Source organism: Lasioglossum baleicum, chromosome 7 (genome assembly GCF_051020765.1).
Source record: "Lasioglossum baleicum chromosome 7, iyLasBale1, whole genome shotgun sequence".
Classification (NCBI taxonomy): Eukaryota; Metazoa; Arthropoda; class Insecta; order Hymenoptera; family Halictidae; genus Lasioglossum; species Lasioglossum baleicum.
In genome coordinates this window covers 15214547-15229589 of record NC_134935.1, presented here as the reverse complement: position 1 = coordinate 15229589, position 15043 = coordinate 15214547, and the positions used below count along the sequence as shown (strand labels likewise).

The window sequence follows — 15043 nt, the reverse complement described above, 5'->3', positions numbered from 1 at the left end:
TCCACATGGTAGCCATGATTCGTAAGACTTTCGTGTCGCGTCGCGTGACAATATATAATTACGGTCGCCGGGAAGGTGGGAATGAAAGAGAAAACTATCTGTATCTGCTTGTTACAAAAACCTTAGTATTAAAATATTTCAATAAAAACAATAAATAATCATGATCAATAAAATTAATAGAAGATTCGGCAGTGTATATAACACGCTAAACTTGGCAGGTGCCTACATCGTTATTTAATCGTTTATGTGTTAAATGTATACGTTCGGGGGCAGGGAGACTCGGATGGGGGGGGGATTATTAAATAATTCGATAACTAATTACAATTATATACGGCGAGCCGGTCAAGTTATTCTTTTTTTTACAAGATTCATCGCATGACGATCGCTCTCGGAATTGTGTTCTCGTTTTTTCCTGTTTTCGGTTTTTCTTTCTCTCGCTTTCACTCACTCTCTCTCTCTCTCTCTCTCTCTCGCTCTTTCTCTCTTTCTATACAACATTCCGATACTGCTATATATACGACACAGTGACTAAAAATTCTTTTATACATAGACGCGCATTATTTGATGTTGCGTCGCATCTATTTACAAATTCATTCTCGAATTCGCCGGCGGCGGTCTGAAACGAGCACCGCCGACAAAACCGCCCGTTTTCTTTTTTTATTTCTTCTCTTTTCTACTCGATAAACTCACAGAGATCATTCTTTGGATGCATACTGCACAATCTTACAAATCAGTGGGTAAATTTGTGCCGAAAAGAAAAATAAAGAAGCGAATTAAACCTCGGTGAAATGACTATTCTTTTCACTGTCTGCCACCGTAACGTTCTAACAGCGGCAGTGAACACTTCGATATAAAACCTTCCAGAAACGATGGAAGATTGCTGATGGGGGGCCGTCGCAAATGACACCCTTAGATTTTCACAAAACTTCATTCGCGTACGATTCTTGACCTGATCGCAAAAGTGCCCATATACTTTTAACAATTGAAGTTAAAATTACCCCATAGTGTGTACAATTGTCTAACACTAACAACTTTTAAAATCAAGAGAATTCAATCGTGTGAAATTCAATTCAATTACAAAATTATTTTACAATTAACATACTAATTTTATTTAGTATTTGAATTAATTATCAATTTCATTGAATTGGAATTATCATATTGAATTAATAAAATTCGTATTGATCGAATATGTACTTCTGCGATTGTATGTACATATTGTTCATAGATCCTTAGATATCTTAGATATCTTCGATCGTAATAATTTTTAAATACCTTAAATTACGTATTATTAATAATCAAAATTAAGCATTTTTCATTGCTATCCGTATATAAAATATAATGTAATGTTTGTACAATAAGTTTCCTCATTACTCGCGTGTTATATATTATCTGCTACGATTCGAAAAAACAATTAAAATACTTTTAAAACGTTTTTAAGAGGTTTGCATCTCAAACCGGAACGGTTCAATTGATCTAAATAAAATCGATGAAGTTCGATAAAAACTTAAAAGTACATTTGAAGCGGTGCCCCCTAATGAGAGTCGCGTGTATAAAACTTACAGCGAGTATTTGCTACGAACACACATAGGTTTTGGTAGCTTCTGTCCACATTGTTTTGTTTACCAACTATCGTCAACGTGCAACATCCATAATGCATGGCACATTCTTTCGCACGGCGATTATTCTCTTCTACTTTTTTCCCATTAACTGCGCTACATAACACGTGACAGCGATGTACCATAATTACAGACGCGCATTACAAACCGTTCGATTATCCTTCTGGGAATATAATCTCTATGGTATAATAGCATATATTTACGAAGGCAAACACATTCTCACCGTATGTCATATATCAAATAGTTAATATTTAATCCCTAGACTCGATTTATCTGCTTTTTTTTTTTAAATCATTGCCCAGAAAACTGCAGCGGGCTAATAATATTAAGTGTTAAAATGCTTATCAGTGAGTAATGTATAACAGTGTGACTTCGCGTTTTTCTCTTCATCTTCGCGCGTTTCTCCTCGATATACGCGGGGTGTATACAGCTAAGTATTAAATAGCTTCTTTACCATTGAAATAGAACTTCAATTTCGCAGTACATTTAGCCTCGTGAATTTCCACCGCGACAGTAAATATATATACACTACCGCTCACTGAAGTTTGGCCAAGAGAGAAAATTTTAAAATGTAATAATTTAAAACGTTTCGCTCGCTTCAAGAAAGTTCATATTATTACATAGTAATCTTAGATAACCTTTCTACAGAACTAATGAGGGTTTTTCGAAGAAACATTACGATAAACATTATTGCCGTATTACGTACGGATATTCGGCCGTGATAATTTCTAAATTGCCGTCCGCGATTAAATTTGCTCGCTATTTCAGGTGCTGTTTTTCTGCGATTTCGTTTACTTGTCGATCGAAGAAATCGATCCACTGCTGGTGTAGTTATTCTCGACGAGCCCGAACGTGTACGATCTTGTAATTCGACTGTATCTCGAAATCTTTATCCCTAATCGACTATCGACGTCCATAAACGCATTTAGGAATTCCTCTCGTAAAATGTTTATTGTAATGTTTCTTCGAAAAACCCTTCATTAGTTATGTAGAAAGATTATTTAAGATTACCATGTAATAATATAAACTTTCTTGAAGCGAGCGAAACATTTTAAATTTTTTAAAATTTTCTCGTTGCCAAACTTTCGTGAGCGGTAGTGTGTACATGTATACATATTGTATATACATATATTTCCTCGTGAAATATAACGAAAAAAAGTGAAACAAATGATCACGAGTTCTCTCTCCCACTTTCTCTCAAATCCGAGCTCAAACATTATTTCCTCCAGCCTAAAATAAAGATCTAATAAAGAGCTCTCGAATGCGGTTGTTCTCCCGCATTCTCAGCCAAGCATCCAATGTACTGCAACATTGTACTGAATTATTTAATAATAATCGTAATCATAATAGTAATAATAATAATAATAAAATTACTTTAACCATACTACAGGGAGCAGGGGGAGAGTAATAACATTGTTATCATCAAAAGAAATGATACATCATCCTCAATCAAGAAACGCAGACGGCATATTCTCTCAATTCTGCAAACCTAACAACCGTAAGAGAAATCCTTAGTTAAAAAGCTTCATACTCAATGTGATTACAAGTATAAAAGTCGGATTAAGATTGTTCGTCATTCGAAGGCCACTGTCCTGAATGATTCCAATCCCAATCCTTGCCTTTAGGACGAAACTTACTGGTGCCTCCAGAGTTATTCCAATCTCTATGAAAAAACTTTTTCTTAAAATGATGCCGCTCGGGGTCCGGCTGGCGTTGATATTTCAGCGGCACCGAGGATGAGCTGTTGCTGGTGCTGTTGGAGGGATTCGGTGGCCGAGGGCTGGTTGGTGAAGGTGTTCGAGGAGGTCCTAGCGCTTCATCTGGTGATGGAATCACCGGTGGTGGTCCTGTCACAGTACTGTCAGAGCCTAGACCACTGTCGGGACTCGTGTTCACTCCCTCCGTAGACCTTCTTCGCTTGTCCAACTCGGTAGAGGCGAACGCGACTAGTCTGTCGAACCCAGAACTGATTCTATCCTGCCAATCCGCTTCTCCATCTGAAAAACACACTGCAATTAACAAACTACATCGATCAAGCGTAGCAATTAAAGGTTTGCGAGAACCTGAAAGTGTCGGGTTTTTAAAAATTTCAGGATTCTCGAATATATCCGGATCCCCGAGAATTCGTCCAGATCACCGGGTACCCGACATTTCGGGTTCTCGCACACGAATCCAATATTCTGACGAATTTTCATAAAAATAAGCCAAGAACATTTTTCAATCGCAGTACATACTATCAAGTAATTTCTCGTACATCAATTTTGTACGTATGTGCACGCGTATGCTTGTATAATGTTCTGTATCGAGGAAATAATAAAAAGAAATGGAACAGTAGAATTAGAAAGAAGAATAGTGTTTCTTGTTGTGTGCACTGATGGAAGAAAAAGGTTCAAAGAAAGTGGAGAATGTTGTAACAGTGAAATAGTTTTTATTTATTTAAATGTGTAACTCTACTTAAAGCATACAACTTATGCTTACATATATCTGCTGTATATGTATATGTACATGTTTACGAGAAAGGAATATACTCATGCGAGAAGAGCATGCACTAATAATTACGAAAACCCATTGACTAAGGTACAATAATGTTTCGAAATCGTCAACATGCTTTCGTTTCTCCTTCTGGGTTTCTTATATGTACGAGTAGGTATGCTGTAAATGTTAAACAACTTTGTTCGGCGTGACCAGTTTCCGAGTTTGGCTTATTTTCATGGAAATATTTCTTTTTTTTTACTATTTATTCGGTATCCTCGTTCTTGTATGAAATAGAAATGCAGATAAAAAAATGATACGTCTTGTGATATGGCTGTAATAACGATAATTTAAAAAAAATGGAAAAAAAATTTTGAACAACCCCTGTGGGACAACTCACCAGCAACCACGAACCAACCCACAGGCAGCCGTACATTTTCATTTCTCCCTCTGACTTGTGTCTCAATCTCTAATAAAACAAGCTTCAAGGGTTGTGAGTGAGATTGAGTATGTGACAGACAGAGCTAACCAACAAACAGCTACAGTGCATCTAACAAATACAGCAAACAACAACAAAAATAAATATAAATAAAGATCGGGTACCAGCTCCGTAAGAATAAGTTAAACCATAGACAACAGTTCTAAACCATTAGTGCATAAAGAAAAAAAAAATAATAAGAGATGCATAGCAGAAACTAACAGTGTTTGGAAATAAAAAAATAAAGCAGAGTGTTTAGTAAAGGGTTTGTAAAGTATAGGAATATATAAAAAAATATATAAAAGAGTATCTATCGGGAGAATAAGTAAATTATACTTTGGGTGTGGGGATCGAACTACTGGTAATAGAAATAAAATGTAAGTATAGTGCTTAACTTGTAAATTTGGAGAACTTTCCTAGTTTATTGCCAGCTTCATAATTTATTTCATTTATGTTGGACACTGTTCAAGTCAGTATATTATTCATTTATAAATAGATCACAGATCTTTCTGCGGAGAATTCCCATTTTCGCAGATATACAGTTTTATAAAACAAATTAAAATATCTCTTTTGCCGCAATATAGCGAAATCAAAAATAAATGAAACAACTTTATAAATGAATGCATAAAGATCCACCGGTCTACTTATAGGAGTAACTTTATCATTTCTTCTGCCAGCCGATACAGAAAGCACACTAGAAAGAAACTTGGGTGTGTACATTCCAAAGCATTTTCTAATTTGGTAATCGTAAGAAAACGCGCGTGATAAGGAAATATATAGAGAAATTACGGAATGCCGTTTTGTGTGCTTACCGTCGTCGCCAATACCGTTTCGTTGCCTCTGCGTGGTCATTTGGGGTTCATCGACTAGTGGAGTAGACGTATTCGAGTGCGGTTCTACCAGAGGACTCAATGGTGCTCCACTCGTACTTATCGACGACACGACTGCCTCTGTTTTCACTGGCATCGACGGCTGTGATTGACAAATGGCCGTTACAATGCCATTCGTAGTCGTGCTACCATTACTGTTACTACTAGTTGCATATCTGGGATATGGTTGAAATCTACAGCAAAGCAAACATGTATCACACGCTGTTCTCAAAAATCAGTATTAGAAAACGGTGAACCTGCAGAACAGCTACCTACCTTCCGATTTCGAGGGTATATGAAATAGTATAATGTACATACAGTAAATCCTCTATCGACGCGAAAGCCTCGGGGAAGTTCGTTTGCAACGATCGTAGACGGTCACTATTTTTTTTGAGCTTCAAAGGCCGAGCCGAACGTAGAGAAGAACAGCGCGTCAAAAGTTCATCGTCAATTAATCGCACGGGCCTTTGATGAGTTGGGGCCTCAGATTACTACAGTGAAGGGAATATATTTTTTGCGTCCATCGTGTAGCACCTTTTTACGTCGATAGAGGATCTACTGTACTTGAAAACATTCAAGATAAACAGTTAAAAGTTATGTACCTTCAATAGACAGTATAAGTGAATGGTAGAGTTCCGTTTCTAATGTAGTATTGGCGAAGTCAGACGGTAGCGAGACTAGTAAGCTGAAGACCATCGGATCAAATCCCGGTTGTTTATAATTTTTTTTATTATTTTTTCGTAGTTTCACTTATGATTAAATATTATCACTTATAATTATAGTTAAAAATTATATAACAAAATTACCATAAACTTCTTGCAGCCGCGACATTGCAAAACGAAGTGACTGTACTCGATTGCATTCAATTATTCACCATGAACTGGTATGCCTGGAGTGCCGCCAAATTAATTGCAATCCGCGAAATATTTTCTAATGCGAACCAAATAGCTTTCCCTGACGAAGTAAAAAACAAGAAATACGCATGTAACAAACAATCATTTATTCAATGCTCCTGATGTCGAAGTTTTTTACGTTTTAAGTGTATGTAGGACGATTACCATCCCGAATCATGTACATGGTACATAATTATAAGTGAAACTATAAAAAAAAAATAATAAAAACCATTGTGAACAACTAGGATTTAATCTGATGATCTCCAGTTTGCTAGTCTCGCTAAGTTGGAAACGGAACTCTGCCATTTCAAACTTATACTGTGTATTGAAGGTACGTAACTTTTAACTGTTTATATCTTTAATGTTTTTAAGTATCTAAACTTAATATTTTAGAAACATGTATACCACCACCGTGCAAAAGTACATTAAAATCGAAGACGACCACGTCGGGTCTTTTAGATTTCTGATGGCCATCAAGTCGTTTCGTCCCACTGTGCGCCGCTAATGTGCAAAGGAAAAACATGTTCAAAATATCAATTTCTACAACATATAAAAATCATCGGAATCGAAGGGTAGGTAGTTGTTCTGCAGGTTCACCTAAAGAAGTGAGAGAAGAAAGATAAAGAGTCGGGAGAAATTGCAATACCTTCGATTTGTAGAAAGCATCGATTCGGTTTTGGCGTTGTGATTGTTTAATATACGAGCGTGTAAAGACGCCGCCAGTCCTTCCACCGGTAGTACTTCACCATTCGATCCAGCCTGGGACGAGTGCAAAGGTGGCGGAGGATGGGATTGTGCAAGAGACTGAGAAGGATTGTCAGTGAAGTATGATTCATGGTATGGTTTTATGTCTGCGCGAGGTAATTGAACTGGTGTGTATCTGCAGAAGAAGAAAGTTGTAAATTATAGTGGAATCTCTTCGCAATTATTTTCCGATATACAGGATGGAGCATTTGAAACAGATCACATGACTGTCTTGTTTGCTATTGATGATAGAAGAAAATGCATCGTCGATACGTCGTGCGTTACGAAAACACACACGTCTCATTTGTGGTACGAAGAAGAGCATGCAGAGAATAGAATAGAAATATTCTAGAGACGTGCATCTTCTTATATCGCACATAGAACAACAAGCGAGACATGGATCCGTTTGAAATGCTGTACCCTGTACATGTACAATACCTCTGCGCCTGTGTTACTGGTGTGAACAATACGGATGATCTTGAAGTGGCAGTTGGTGTGCAGGTCGAAACTGCAGAAGAAGTCGGTGCATAACTTGCTACGTGCGCGAGAGTCGATAGACCAGCATCGCCCTCCGCGCTAGCAGGTCTGCTGATGGGTGAATATACGGTTTCCGGTCTTATCATCGCGCTCATGTCAACAGCAGCGTTTATTATCGATTGATTGGATATCTCTAGGGTCCTCTCTATTTCTCCGCTGACCAAATCGCCGATTGTTCTAGTGCCCAGCAATCCATTTCCTCCTGCTACAATACGATTGTCATGACTCGGTTGCCTGGAGTCGATTGTTGGCCTATCAGATGGTGTTAAGTGAGATGAAAGGCGTTCTTGGGAGAGATGACGGCGAAGTGCTAACTTTGCAGGTGAAACCTACAATGATATTCATTCTTGAGTAATTCCTGAGATCATGATAGTTTGGTGGACATACAAATTAATGGTTATAGAAGAGAGAGAGAGAGAGAGAGAGAGAGAGAGAGAGAAAGAGAGCGCGTTAATGGTTCCAACAATAGATTACCTGTGTATAGTCTGGAGTAGAGACATTCTGCGGTAACGCGATACGCTGCTTTCGATCGGTCTCAGTCTGATTTTGTTGTAATTGCATTTGTTGCTGTTTATTTCTATTTTGTTGATCTTCGTTCAAGACACTTGTGATTATACTCTTTAGTCTATCCTCGAAGTTCGCGACCCTGGGAGGCTCCTGGGTCCTATTCGCTGTCTCTTTATTACTCGTTTGCGGTAGTGAAGATGATATAGACGATGACGAAGTTGTAGAAAAGCTAAGAGACGCTTGTGGCAGTCTGGTTCTAGAATTGCTACTTGTACTAGTATTTTGCCTATTTAACATGCGACCAGCCTCTATCTGTCTGCCCGTTTCCAAGATCTTCTGCGCCAATATCTCCGGATTATTCTCCTGTATCTTGCCGATATCCGGGACATCCGGCCATTCTTGTGATCTGGATCGCCCCTCTCTACTTTTCCTCGTCGATCCACTCTTCCCGTTTTGTTGCTGATGATGGTGCTGACTTTGCGAATGCTTAGTACCCGCCGCTTCTCTCTGCTGCTGGACCATCGCAGCAGCTTGCTTCTCGTTGCTCGCTCTTTCTAACACATTCAGCTCGTGCTCCAATTTGGATACCTGTTCGATAAGTTTTAATTATAGATCACCGCGCATATTTTCATCATCTGTTTTTATCGAGTTCAACGAAAAGTTCGTGCGTCTTTTATGAGATGTCTCTGTATGCATCTGCTGCAGAAGTTATTTGTAGTTATTCTTCTGTTTTACGTAACCTTAATTATTCTTCCACCTTTTGTCATAATTATGGTGCCAATACACTAACAAGTGACTTACGACATTGTTTGCAAGAGCGACTCTCGCGACAGTTGCTCTCGCAGAGCAAAACAATGTGTACAATAATTAAAATACTCGTGGAACGGTGGGAGATTAAATAAATCAATTTCACGATTAAGTACATCACTTTCTATAAAAACAATACAGTGGAATTTATTTAGAAACGCATGAAAACTGTCCGTTCAACCAAATATAAATTTTTCAACACAGTGACTGTAAACACTATTTACCTGGCAGTGCAGTCGTTTGCGTTGAGAAAGAGTAGCAGATATCTCCTTCAATATGTAATCCTGTGTGAGTGGTTGCGGCGGATTGACTATACCGTTAGCATTCGTCAGACTGCTATACTTCTCCTGCAACTCTTGATGTCTGAGCGCCGTCAGTCTTGATTGCTCGCTTTCCATGGACGCGACTTGCGCTTGCAGTTTACTCGCTTTAGCCTGCAGCTGCTTATGTCTAAGCACGATCTCCTTAGCTTTGGCAAGTAAGTCTCCAGGCGACGTAGCGTTTATACCTAGCTCAGTCATTCTCGCTTTCAATAAAGCTACGCTATCGTCAATTAATACTTTTATTTGTTTCTCCAGCTGTGCCGCTCTCGACTGCAATTTCGAATTTCTCTCTCTTTCTTTCGCGATGTCTGTATTCACCGATACTCTGTACTGAGGCGTTCTCATTGATTCTAACATGAGCATGAATTGGTCCCTGCGAATAAACGGTTCATTGATAAACAATTCTTCTGTGAGACAAAGGTTGAACAAGCTATGTATGAAAAATACCTGTACAAGTCCAGAAGTATCTGCAAAGCATATGGAGTGGCGGACGGAGCAGGTGGTATACTAAGTTCTTCGTGTACAGAGGTGGAATGTGACTGCAAAGAGAGCGATAACGAAGATAGCTGTTGATCCACGCAACCAGGCGCGGGAGGTGGCTTCTTTCCCAGAGCTTGCGGAGACGTGCTGAGTAATGTTTGACTGTGCAGCAGGTCCAAACCAGAGATATTAATCGCTTTCTTGGGCTTGGACTTCTTGACGCCTCTGCCTCTTTGTCTGCCTCTGGCAGGTGGCCTCGTCATGCCGTTCGCTTTCCTATTCAATTTCCTACGAATTTTATTTGGCTGCCGGCGACTCTTCATTGTACCGTCATCCGCGTCCGAATCGCTGTTCGTCCCTTGCTGCTCTGAATGATTTGGACTTTCCAGCTGCCGTGACAGATCACGCTTAGCTCTGTCACCTCTCTCGCCCCTACTTGTTACCTTATTATTACTGCTGGCAGTGTTGTTTATCACAGAATCAGAATTTTCGTCGCCACCTTGTTTGTTATTCTTTAAACGGTGGAAATAACGTTCTAGTTTAGTACGGTCGATTACGTGTAAATAATAAGACACTGGTTTACCAGTCCAGGAGACAGAACCTTTCAACGGTGACATTTCCGAAACATGCATAATCGTACCGATATCTGTAAACAAAGAGAACTTGGGCTCGTGATCACACATTTTTAGATTATCGTTCGTGCAAACCAGCAAAGCAATATATATTCATATATATATTATATATTGTATATATTACCACTAAGATTTCTATCCGTTATGCGAAAGTTTAGGGGGCAGAATGATTTCGATGATACTATACGTGCACCGTCCCGCAGGTCAGCAAACCGTTCTTTCAGCTGGTGATCCACCGTCGGACCGAACGCAAAATTATTGACAAATACTATTGTTGCTCCGGTAATGCTTTCACGATGTTCGTCAGCTAAAAAATCGCCTTTTACCAAACGATACTCGCCGCATCTTTTCCCGTACCAATTCAACCATTTACGAAAGTTTACTTCCATACTCTAATGTTTGACAGAAATAAGAGACTTGTAGATATCAAGAATTGTGAAGATACAAACTGCGCACTAAAAGAATGGCATACTTGTGCATATCTTGACGGTACGTCGGCCCGTTCCACGCCAACACAAATTTTGCACAACGTCGCTGCTGCCATTTGTAGAACTACTTGGCCAACGCCAGATCCCAGATCAACGAACACATCGTCTTCAGTTATCTCGATTTGATCAATCATCTGACAGACGAGTTCGTAACTGGTTTCCCCATACACTTCCGGCGAGAATGGTTCATACTGATTTAGCTTATCTGGTTCCACTACAGCTTGATTATACGTTTGCTGAAGTATATGTCGCAATAAACCTCGACTAGGTCTTTTATTTAACCTTTGGGATGGTAAACTAGTGCCCTTTTCCTGCAGTAAATTAGTTTCAGGGTTTCCAAACAAACAGAGAGATTATCATTACTAGACTGCGTATCTTTTTGCATTTATGCCTTGCGAAAATGTTCAATAAATGCTAAAATATAAAATCCGAATTTATTTTCGATATATGAAGTGAGAATAAAATTTTATTCAATTCCACTTTTGTCAACTCTGTACAGAGATTGGAAACTGCATAAACATCCACAGTCTAATCACGCTACGCCATTGCTAAATGTTGTACTTACCAATTGAACTAAACTATCGATTGCTCTGTTGAATCTGTCACATAAATTTTTCATACTCTCATAGTCCCTGGTGTCATAATTGCACAGAATGTTATTCTCAAGCGGTAATTTCAAGTCCGGCAAATCTTCGCAAACCCATCGCATTGTTTCAACAACATCGAGTGCGCCATCGTGTCGATCCTATAAGTAATTAATAGACAAGATTTATTTGCATGACAGATACAAGGTGTTTTTAATGGTGCTTTGAAATAACAAGTGTACATACGAACGTGACAATATTTTTATTTTTTGCATTATAAACTCAAATGTACATATACATATACAAGGTGCTTTTAACATGTATAATTTCACTCTGGCGCTAAAGGTAAAACCAACAAAACAAACAAACAAGACATGTTAAATTTTGCAGTATTTCCACAAAGAAGAAAATCTTTCCTAAATTCAATGGTAGAAAAAAGCTGTTTTACTGCCAGCACAATATTTTGACAGAAGCTGTAACTTTCCCTTGAGTAAACTCCGTGGATGTTCCTTGCAGGTAAAGCATTATAAATGAAGGACAAGTAATATAATGAAAAAAAAGTTTATAGCATGCTGTAAAGTATATCTTCTCTGCCCTGATATTTCCTACAGCCATAAATCACTGTACCTAAATTTATTACACCATAATACACATTTACTCAATGCTCATTCACCTACTGTTGTGTAGGGGGAAAAAAATTTCCTTGAAAAAAAAAGTAAGTCTGGGACACTGTATACAAATAAACTGTGGTGCTGTGTAGGAATTTAGAATGAAATTTCACATAGGAGTGTAATACAACAGTGTTTTTGCTCGATTGCACATTGAACAGACATATTTATTATTTATCTTGTGGAAAAAAAAACATGTTATTTTGTCTTGATTTTCTTCATGTTGCTCCTCTCTCACTTCCTTTCATTCATGTACACAACACATACAGTTAATTTGAATTATTACAAGGTAGAGAGATCACAGAGGTGTGAAAAGATATGTAAATACGTCTAATTATAATAAACAAGGCAGCATATCTTGTGATGTCCACTTGCATTGTTTCACACTGTCCTGTCTGTTTCTATATAGAAATTGTTTTATGAATCTCCGTGTGTGAAGCACGTTAAATGGACATATAAAAATGTTATGTTATTGTAATTTTAAAGTTACAAATCGTTTTCTTTTACAGTGAAATGCATGCAGATTGTAAAGTGATAATCTTATAGAAATACTTTTGTAAATACAAAAATTTTATTTAGATTAGTCCATTGCAGTTGTATATTTCGAGTACAAGTGCTAATACAATGATGCACATATCAAAAATAAATAAAAATAATAATATAAACATTATTCAGCAGCTTATGTACAACTTTAAATGCCCAATAACAAAATTCACCAAAACCAATGGTTCATCTCCTGAGTTTTTCACAACAAACAATTTCTGTTCTATTGCAGGCAGACCTGGGCGAAATTTATTGGAAACAGGTTAATTAAATTTTGTTATTCGATAAATAGATTGTTTCTGAAATAACTTTAAAGAGTAATTCAAAAATAATGTTATCTAAAAATGTTGTTAAACGCCCAGGTCTGGTTGCAGGGTCTGGTATGACTTTCGTGATATACTTCAAAACATGTCTACGATAGCTGAAAAGGTAAAAACATGTGACTTGTGTCGTTCGAGCTTGTAACCAAAGAATTCGCGTCGCGCGATGAACAGTACGATCAGCTGTGTGCGAATGGGGGATAAATGGCAGGGTCATAGGTGGTAGGCGTTCGCGGCGGCACATAAACGTAGCGCATCGGTCCGAATCGGGACTGCCGACGAAAGAAAGAAGGAAAGAAAGAAAGAAAGAAAACGACGGAAACATGAAAAACGATTACACTTACAGATCCAGATCCGGAAGTGAGGGGCCATTGATAGACGATCGGTTCTGCTCCGGCTGGCGAGTGCAGGCGCAGCTCCATTTTAGCAGGGCCGTCGTCCTCGTCCCCGTCGTCGTCGACGTCCACTTCTCTGGCAAACCGTTTCCTCCGCAAAGCCCAGGCTCTCAGGGTCGCGTGACGTAACCACTTGGAAAGGAGATTACCGTTTCTCGGTAGAACGGAGAGGATGTATCGTCGACTCTCGTCCTCGTCGCCAGCACTAGGACACTACCACCACGTAGACGACGCTCGCGGAGGACCCCCCCGCTCCGCGGTCACTTCCCCGGACATGAAAACCGAAGACGAAGGGGGCCACCTTCAGCGACCGTCGACCCACGAGGACGGGAGCGTCGCCTCACCAGCGAAACCAACCATCAACACCCCGACGAGAAACGGATTCAAGGGCTATGCCACCGGGCCACGCCGAAAACGGCCACCAGGAACACGGAACACGAGGCGCACACAACAGAAAAACACTGACAGACTATTGTGCTAGCTCGAGAAACAGCGGTTTGGGGGGGGATGACGACATCAAAACATGGCGTCATGCCTCTTCCTTCTACCGTGTCGTGCTCGTGCGGCAGCACATCCGGGTGTTCCGCGCCAACCCCGGCACTGCGCATGCGCCGACATCAACCGTTGAACTTTCGACCGCGCAGACAACTTTCTTGTTACGTTCGTGTAACTTCGAAATGTACCGAACACAGCAATTTCGATTGTATTTGCCAGAAACTCTGCCTAACCTAAAATAACTTCTACAATCAATCACATAACCACCGTACATTGTCATTATTAGACTCCGGATGTTTATGCAAAACAAAAAGTTCGTGCATCAATTGCAAGATGCAGGAGCTAAATATAAATTTATATTCTTCATTAATAATTTTAATGTGAAGGAAATAATGTATTAATCGTCGGTCGGGCGCAGTTCGGATATGCACAGGTTCGGGCGCAGTGTATCACAGTGTATCTGGCAGATCAGTCAACAGATTTCAGCTTTTTTATGAACACCTAAAAATTTTAAAATGAATTTAGTAATATTTTAGATTAATTAGATGTAAATTATAGTATAAACTGCCTCATAGTTATACTTTGGTAATGAAGTTTGCACCTTGCACTATAATTGAATTAATTTCAGAACGAATAAATTGATATTATCAATGCCACTGATTTTATGAAAATCATTTGTAATTGAAATATTTTTTATTTTTTACTGTTTACAGTATTTGTACATTTGTTGTTATAAATTCTCACTCACAAAGCGGTGGCTTATCAATCTTCATCTTCAATTGTCTTTTCAATGACCATTATAAAGAACGCATAAAATACTTGAATAAGATCGTTCAAATTGTGTCGCGCAATAATAACAACCGCACCATCTATTAACAATCCTTCGAAACTTTTACAGTCATGTGATATTGTATATATATACATATACCACATACACACAACAGTATTACTATATATATATATATATATATATATATATATAAAATTCCCATTCATCGAACGCAGTGTAATTCAAAAACTCTTTTACGAGCGATGCATTATTCATACGCCTATACTACATACAATTTATTTTATACATAGGAGACTATCTCAGATCTAAATATACGCGTTTTTTACTGTATTCTTTTTTCAACTTCTTCTACGTAGATCTCTATTAGAATAATTTTCCTATTGTTCGAATATGCGAGTATCC

At 38.7% G+C, this 15043-nt stretch overlaps 1 protein-coding gene across 4 annotated transcripts; it reads right to left on the bottom strand.

Moving 5' to 3' along the window:
* Window positions 1-103: 103 nt before the first annotated feature.
* Window positions 104-14211, bottom strand: Gpp (DOT1 like histone lysine methyltransferase grappa). Of its 4 annotated transcripts, none has more exons than XM_076428208.1 (12): window positions 13306-14203; window positions 11412-11591; window positions 10831-11157; window positions 10483-10750; window positions 9694-10372; window positions 9148-9619; window positions 8084-8704; window positions 7511-7938; window positions 6975-7208; window positions 5379-5629; window positions 3254-3613; window positions 104-3105 (listed from the first exon to the last, which is right to left on the bottom strand). In XM_076428208.1, exons 1-12 carry the CDS (start codon window positions 13381-13383, stop codon window positions 3092-3094), a joined length of 3912 nt encoding a protein of 1303 aa, XP_076284323.1. In that variant the 5' UTR covers window positions 13384-14203; the 3' UTR covers window positions 104-3091. The 4 variants fall into 4 exon arrangements, 3 of the variants coding, with proteins under 3 accessions (XP_076284323.1, XP_076284322.1, XP_076284324.1); XR_013009355.1 differs by lacking the exon at window positions 104-3105 and adding an exon at window positions 4489-4638 and having other exon boundaries at window positions 3472-3613; window positions 13306-14202; XM_076428207.1 differs by having other exon boundaries at window positions 104-3613; window positions 13306-14211.
* Between the last annotated feature and the right edge of the window lie 832 nt (window positions 14212-15043).

What these genes read in the sequence shown, in the direction of transcription:
- Gpp (XM_076428207.1), bottom strand. Translation starts at nt 13,383, where the DNA reads ATGGAGCTGCGCCTGCACTCGCCAGCCGGAGCAGAACCGATCGTCTAT. An exon ending in TCACTTCCGGATCTGGATCT is followed by an intron (nt 11,592 to 13,305) that starts GTAAGTGTAATC and finishes AATTACTTATAG; the next exon opens with GATCGACACGATGGCGCACT. An exon ending in CCAGTAACACAGGCGCAGAG is followed by an intron (nt 7,209 to 7,510) that starts GTATTGTACATG and finishes CTTCTTCTGCAG; the next exon opens with ATACACACCAGTTCAATTAC.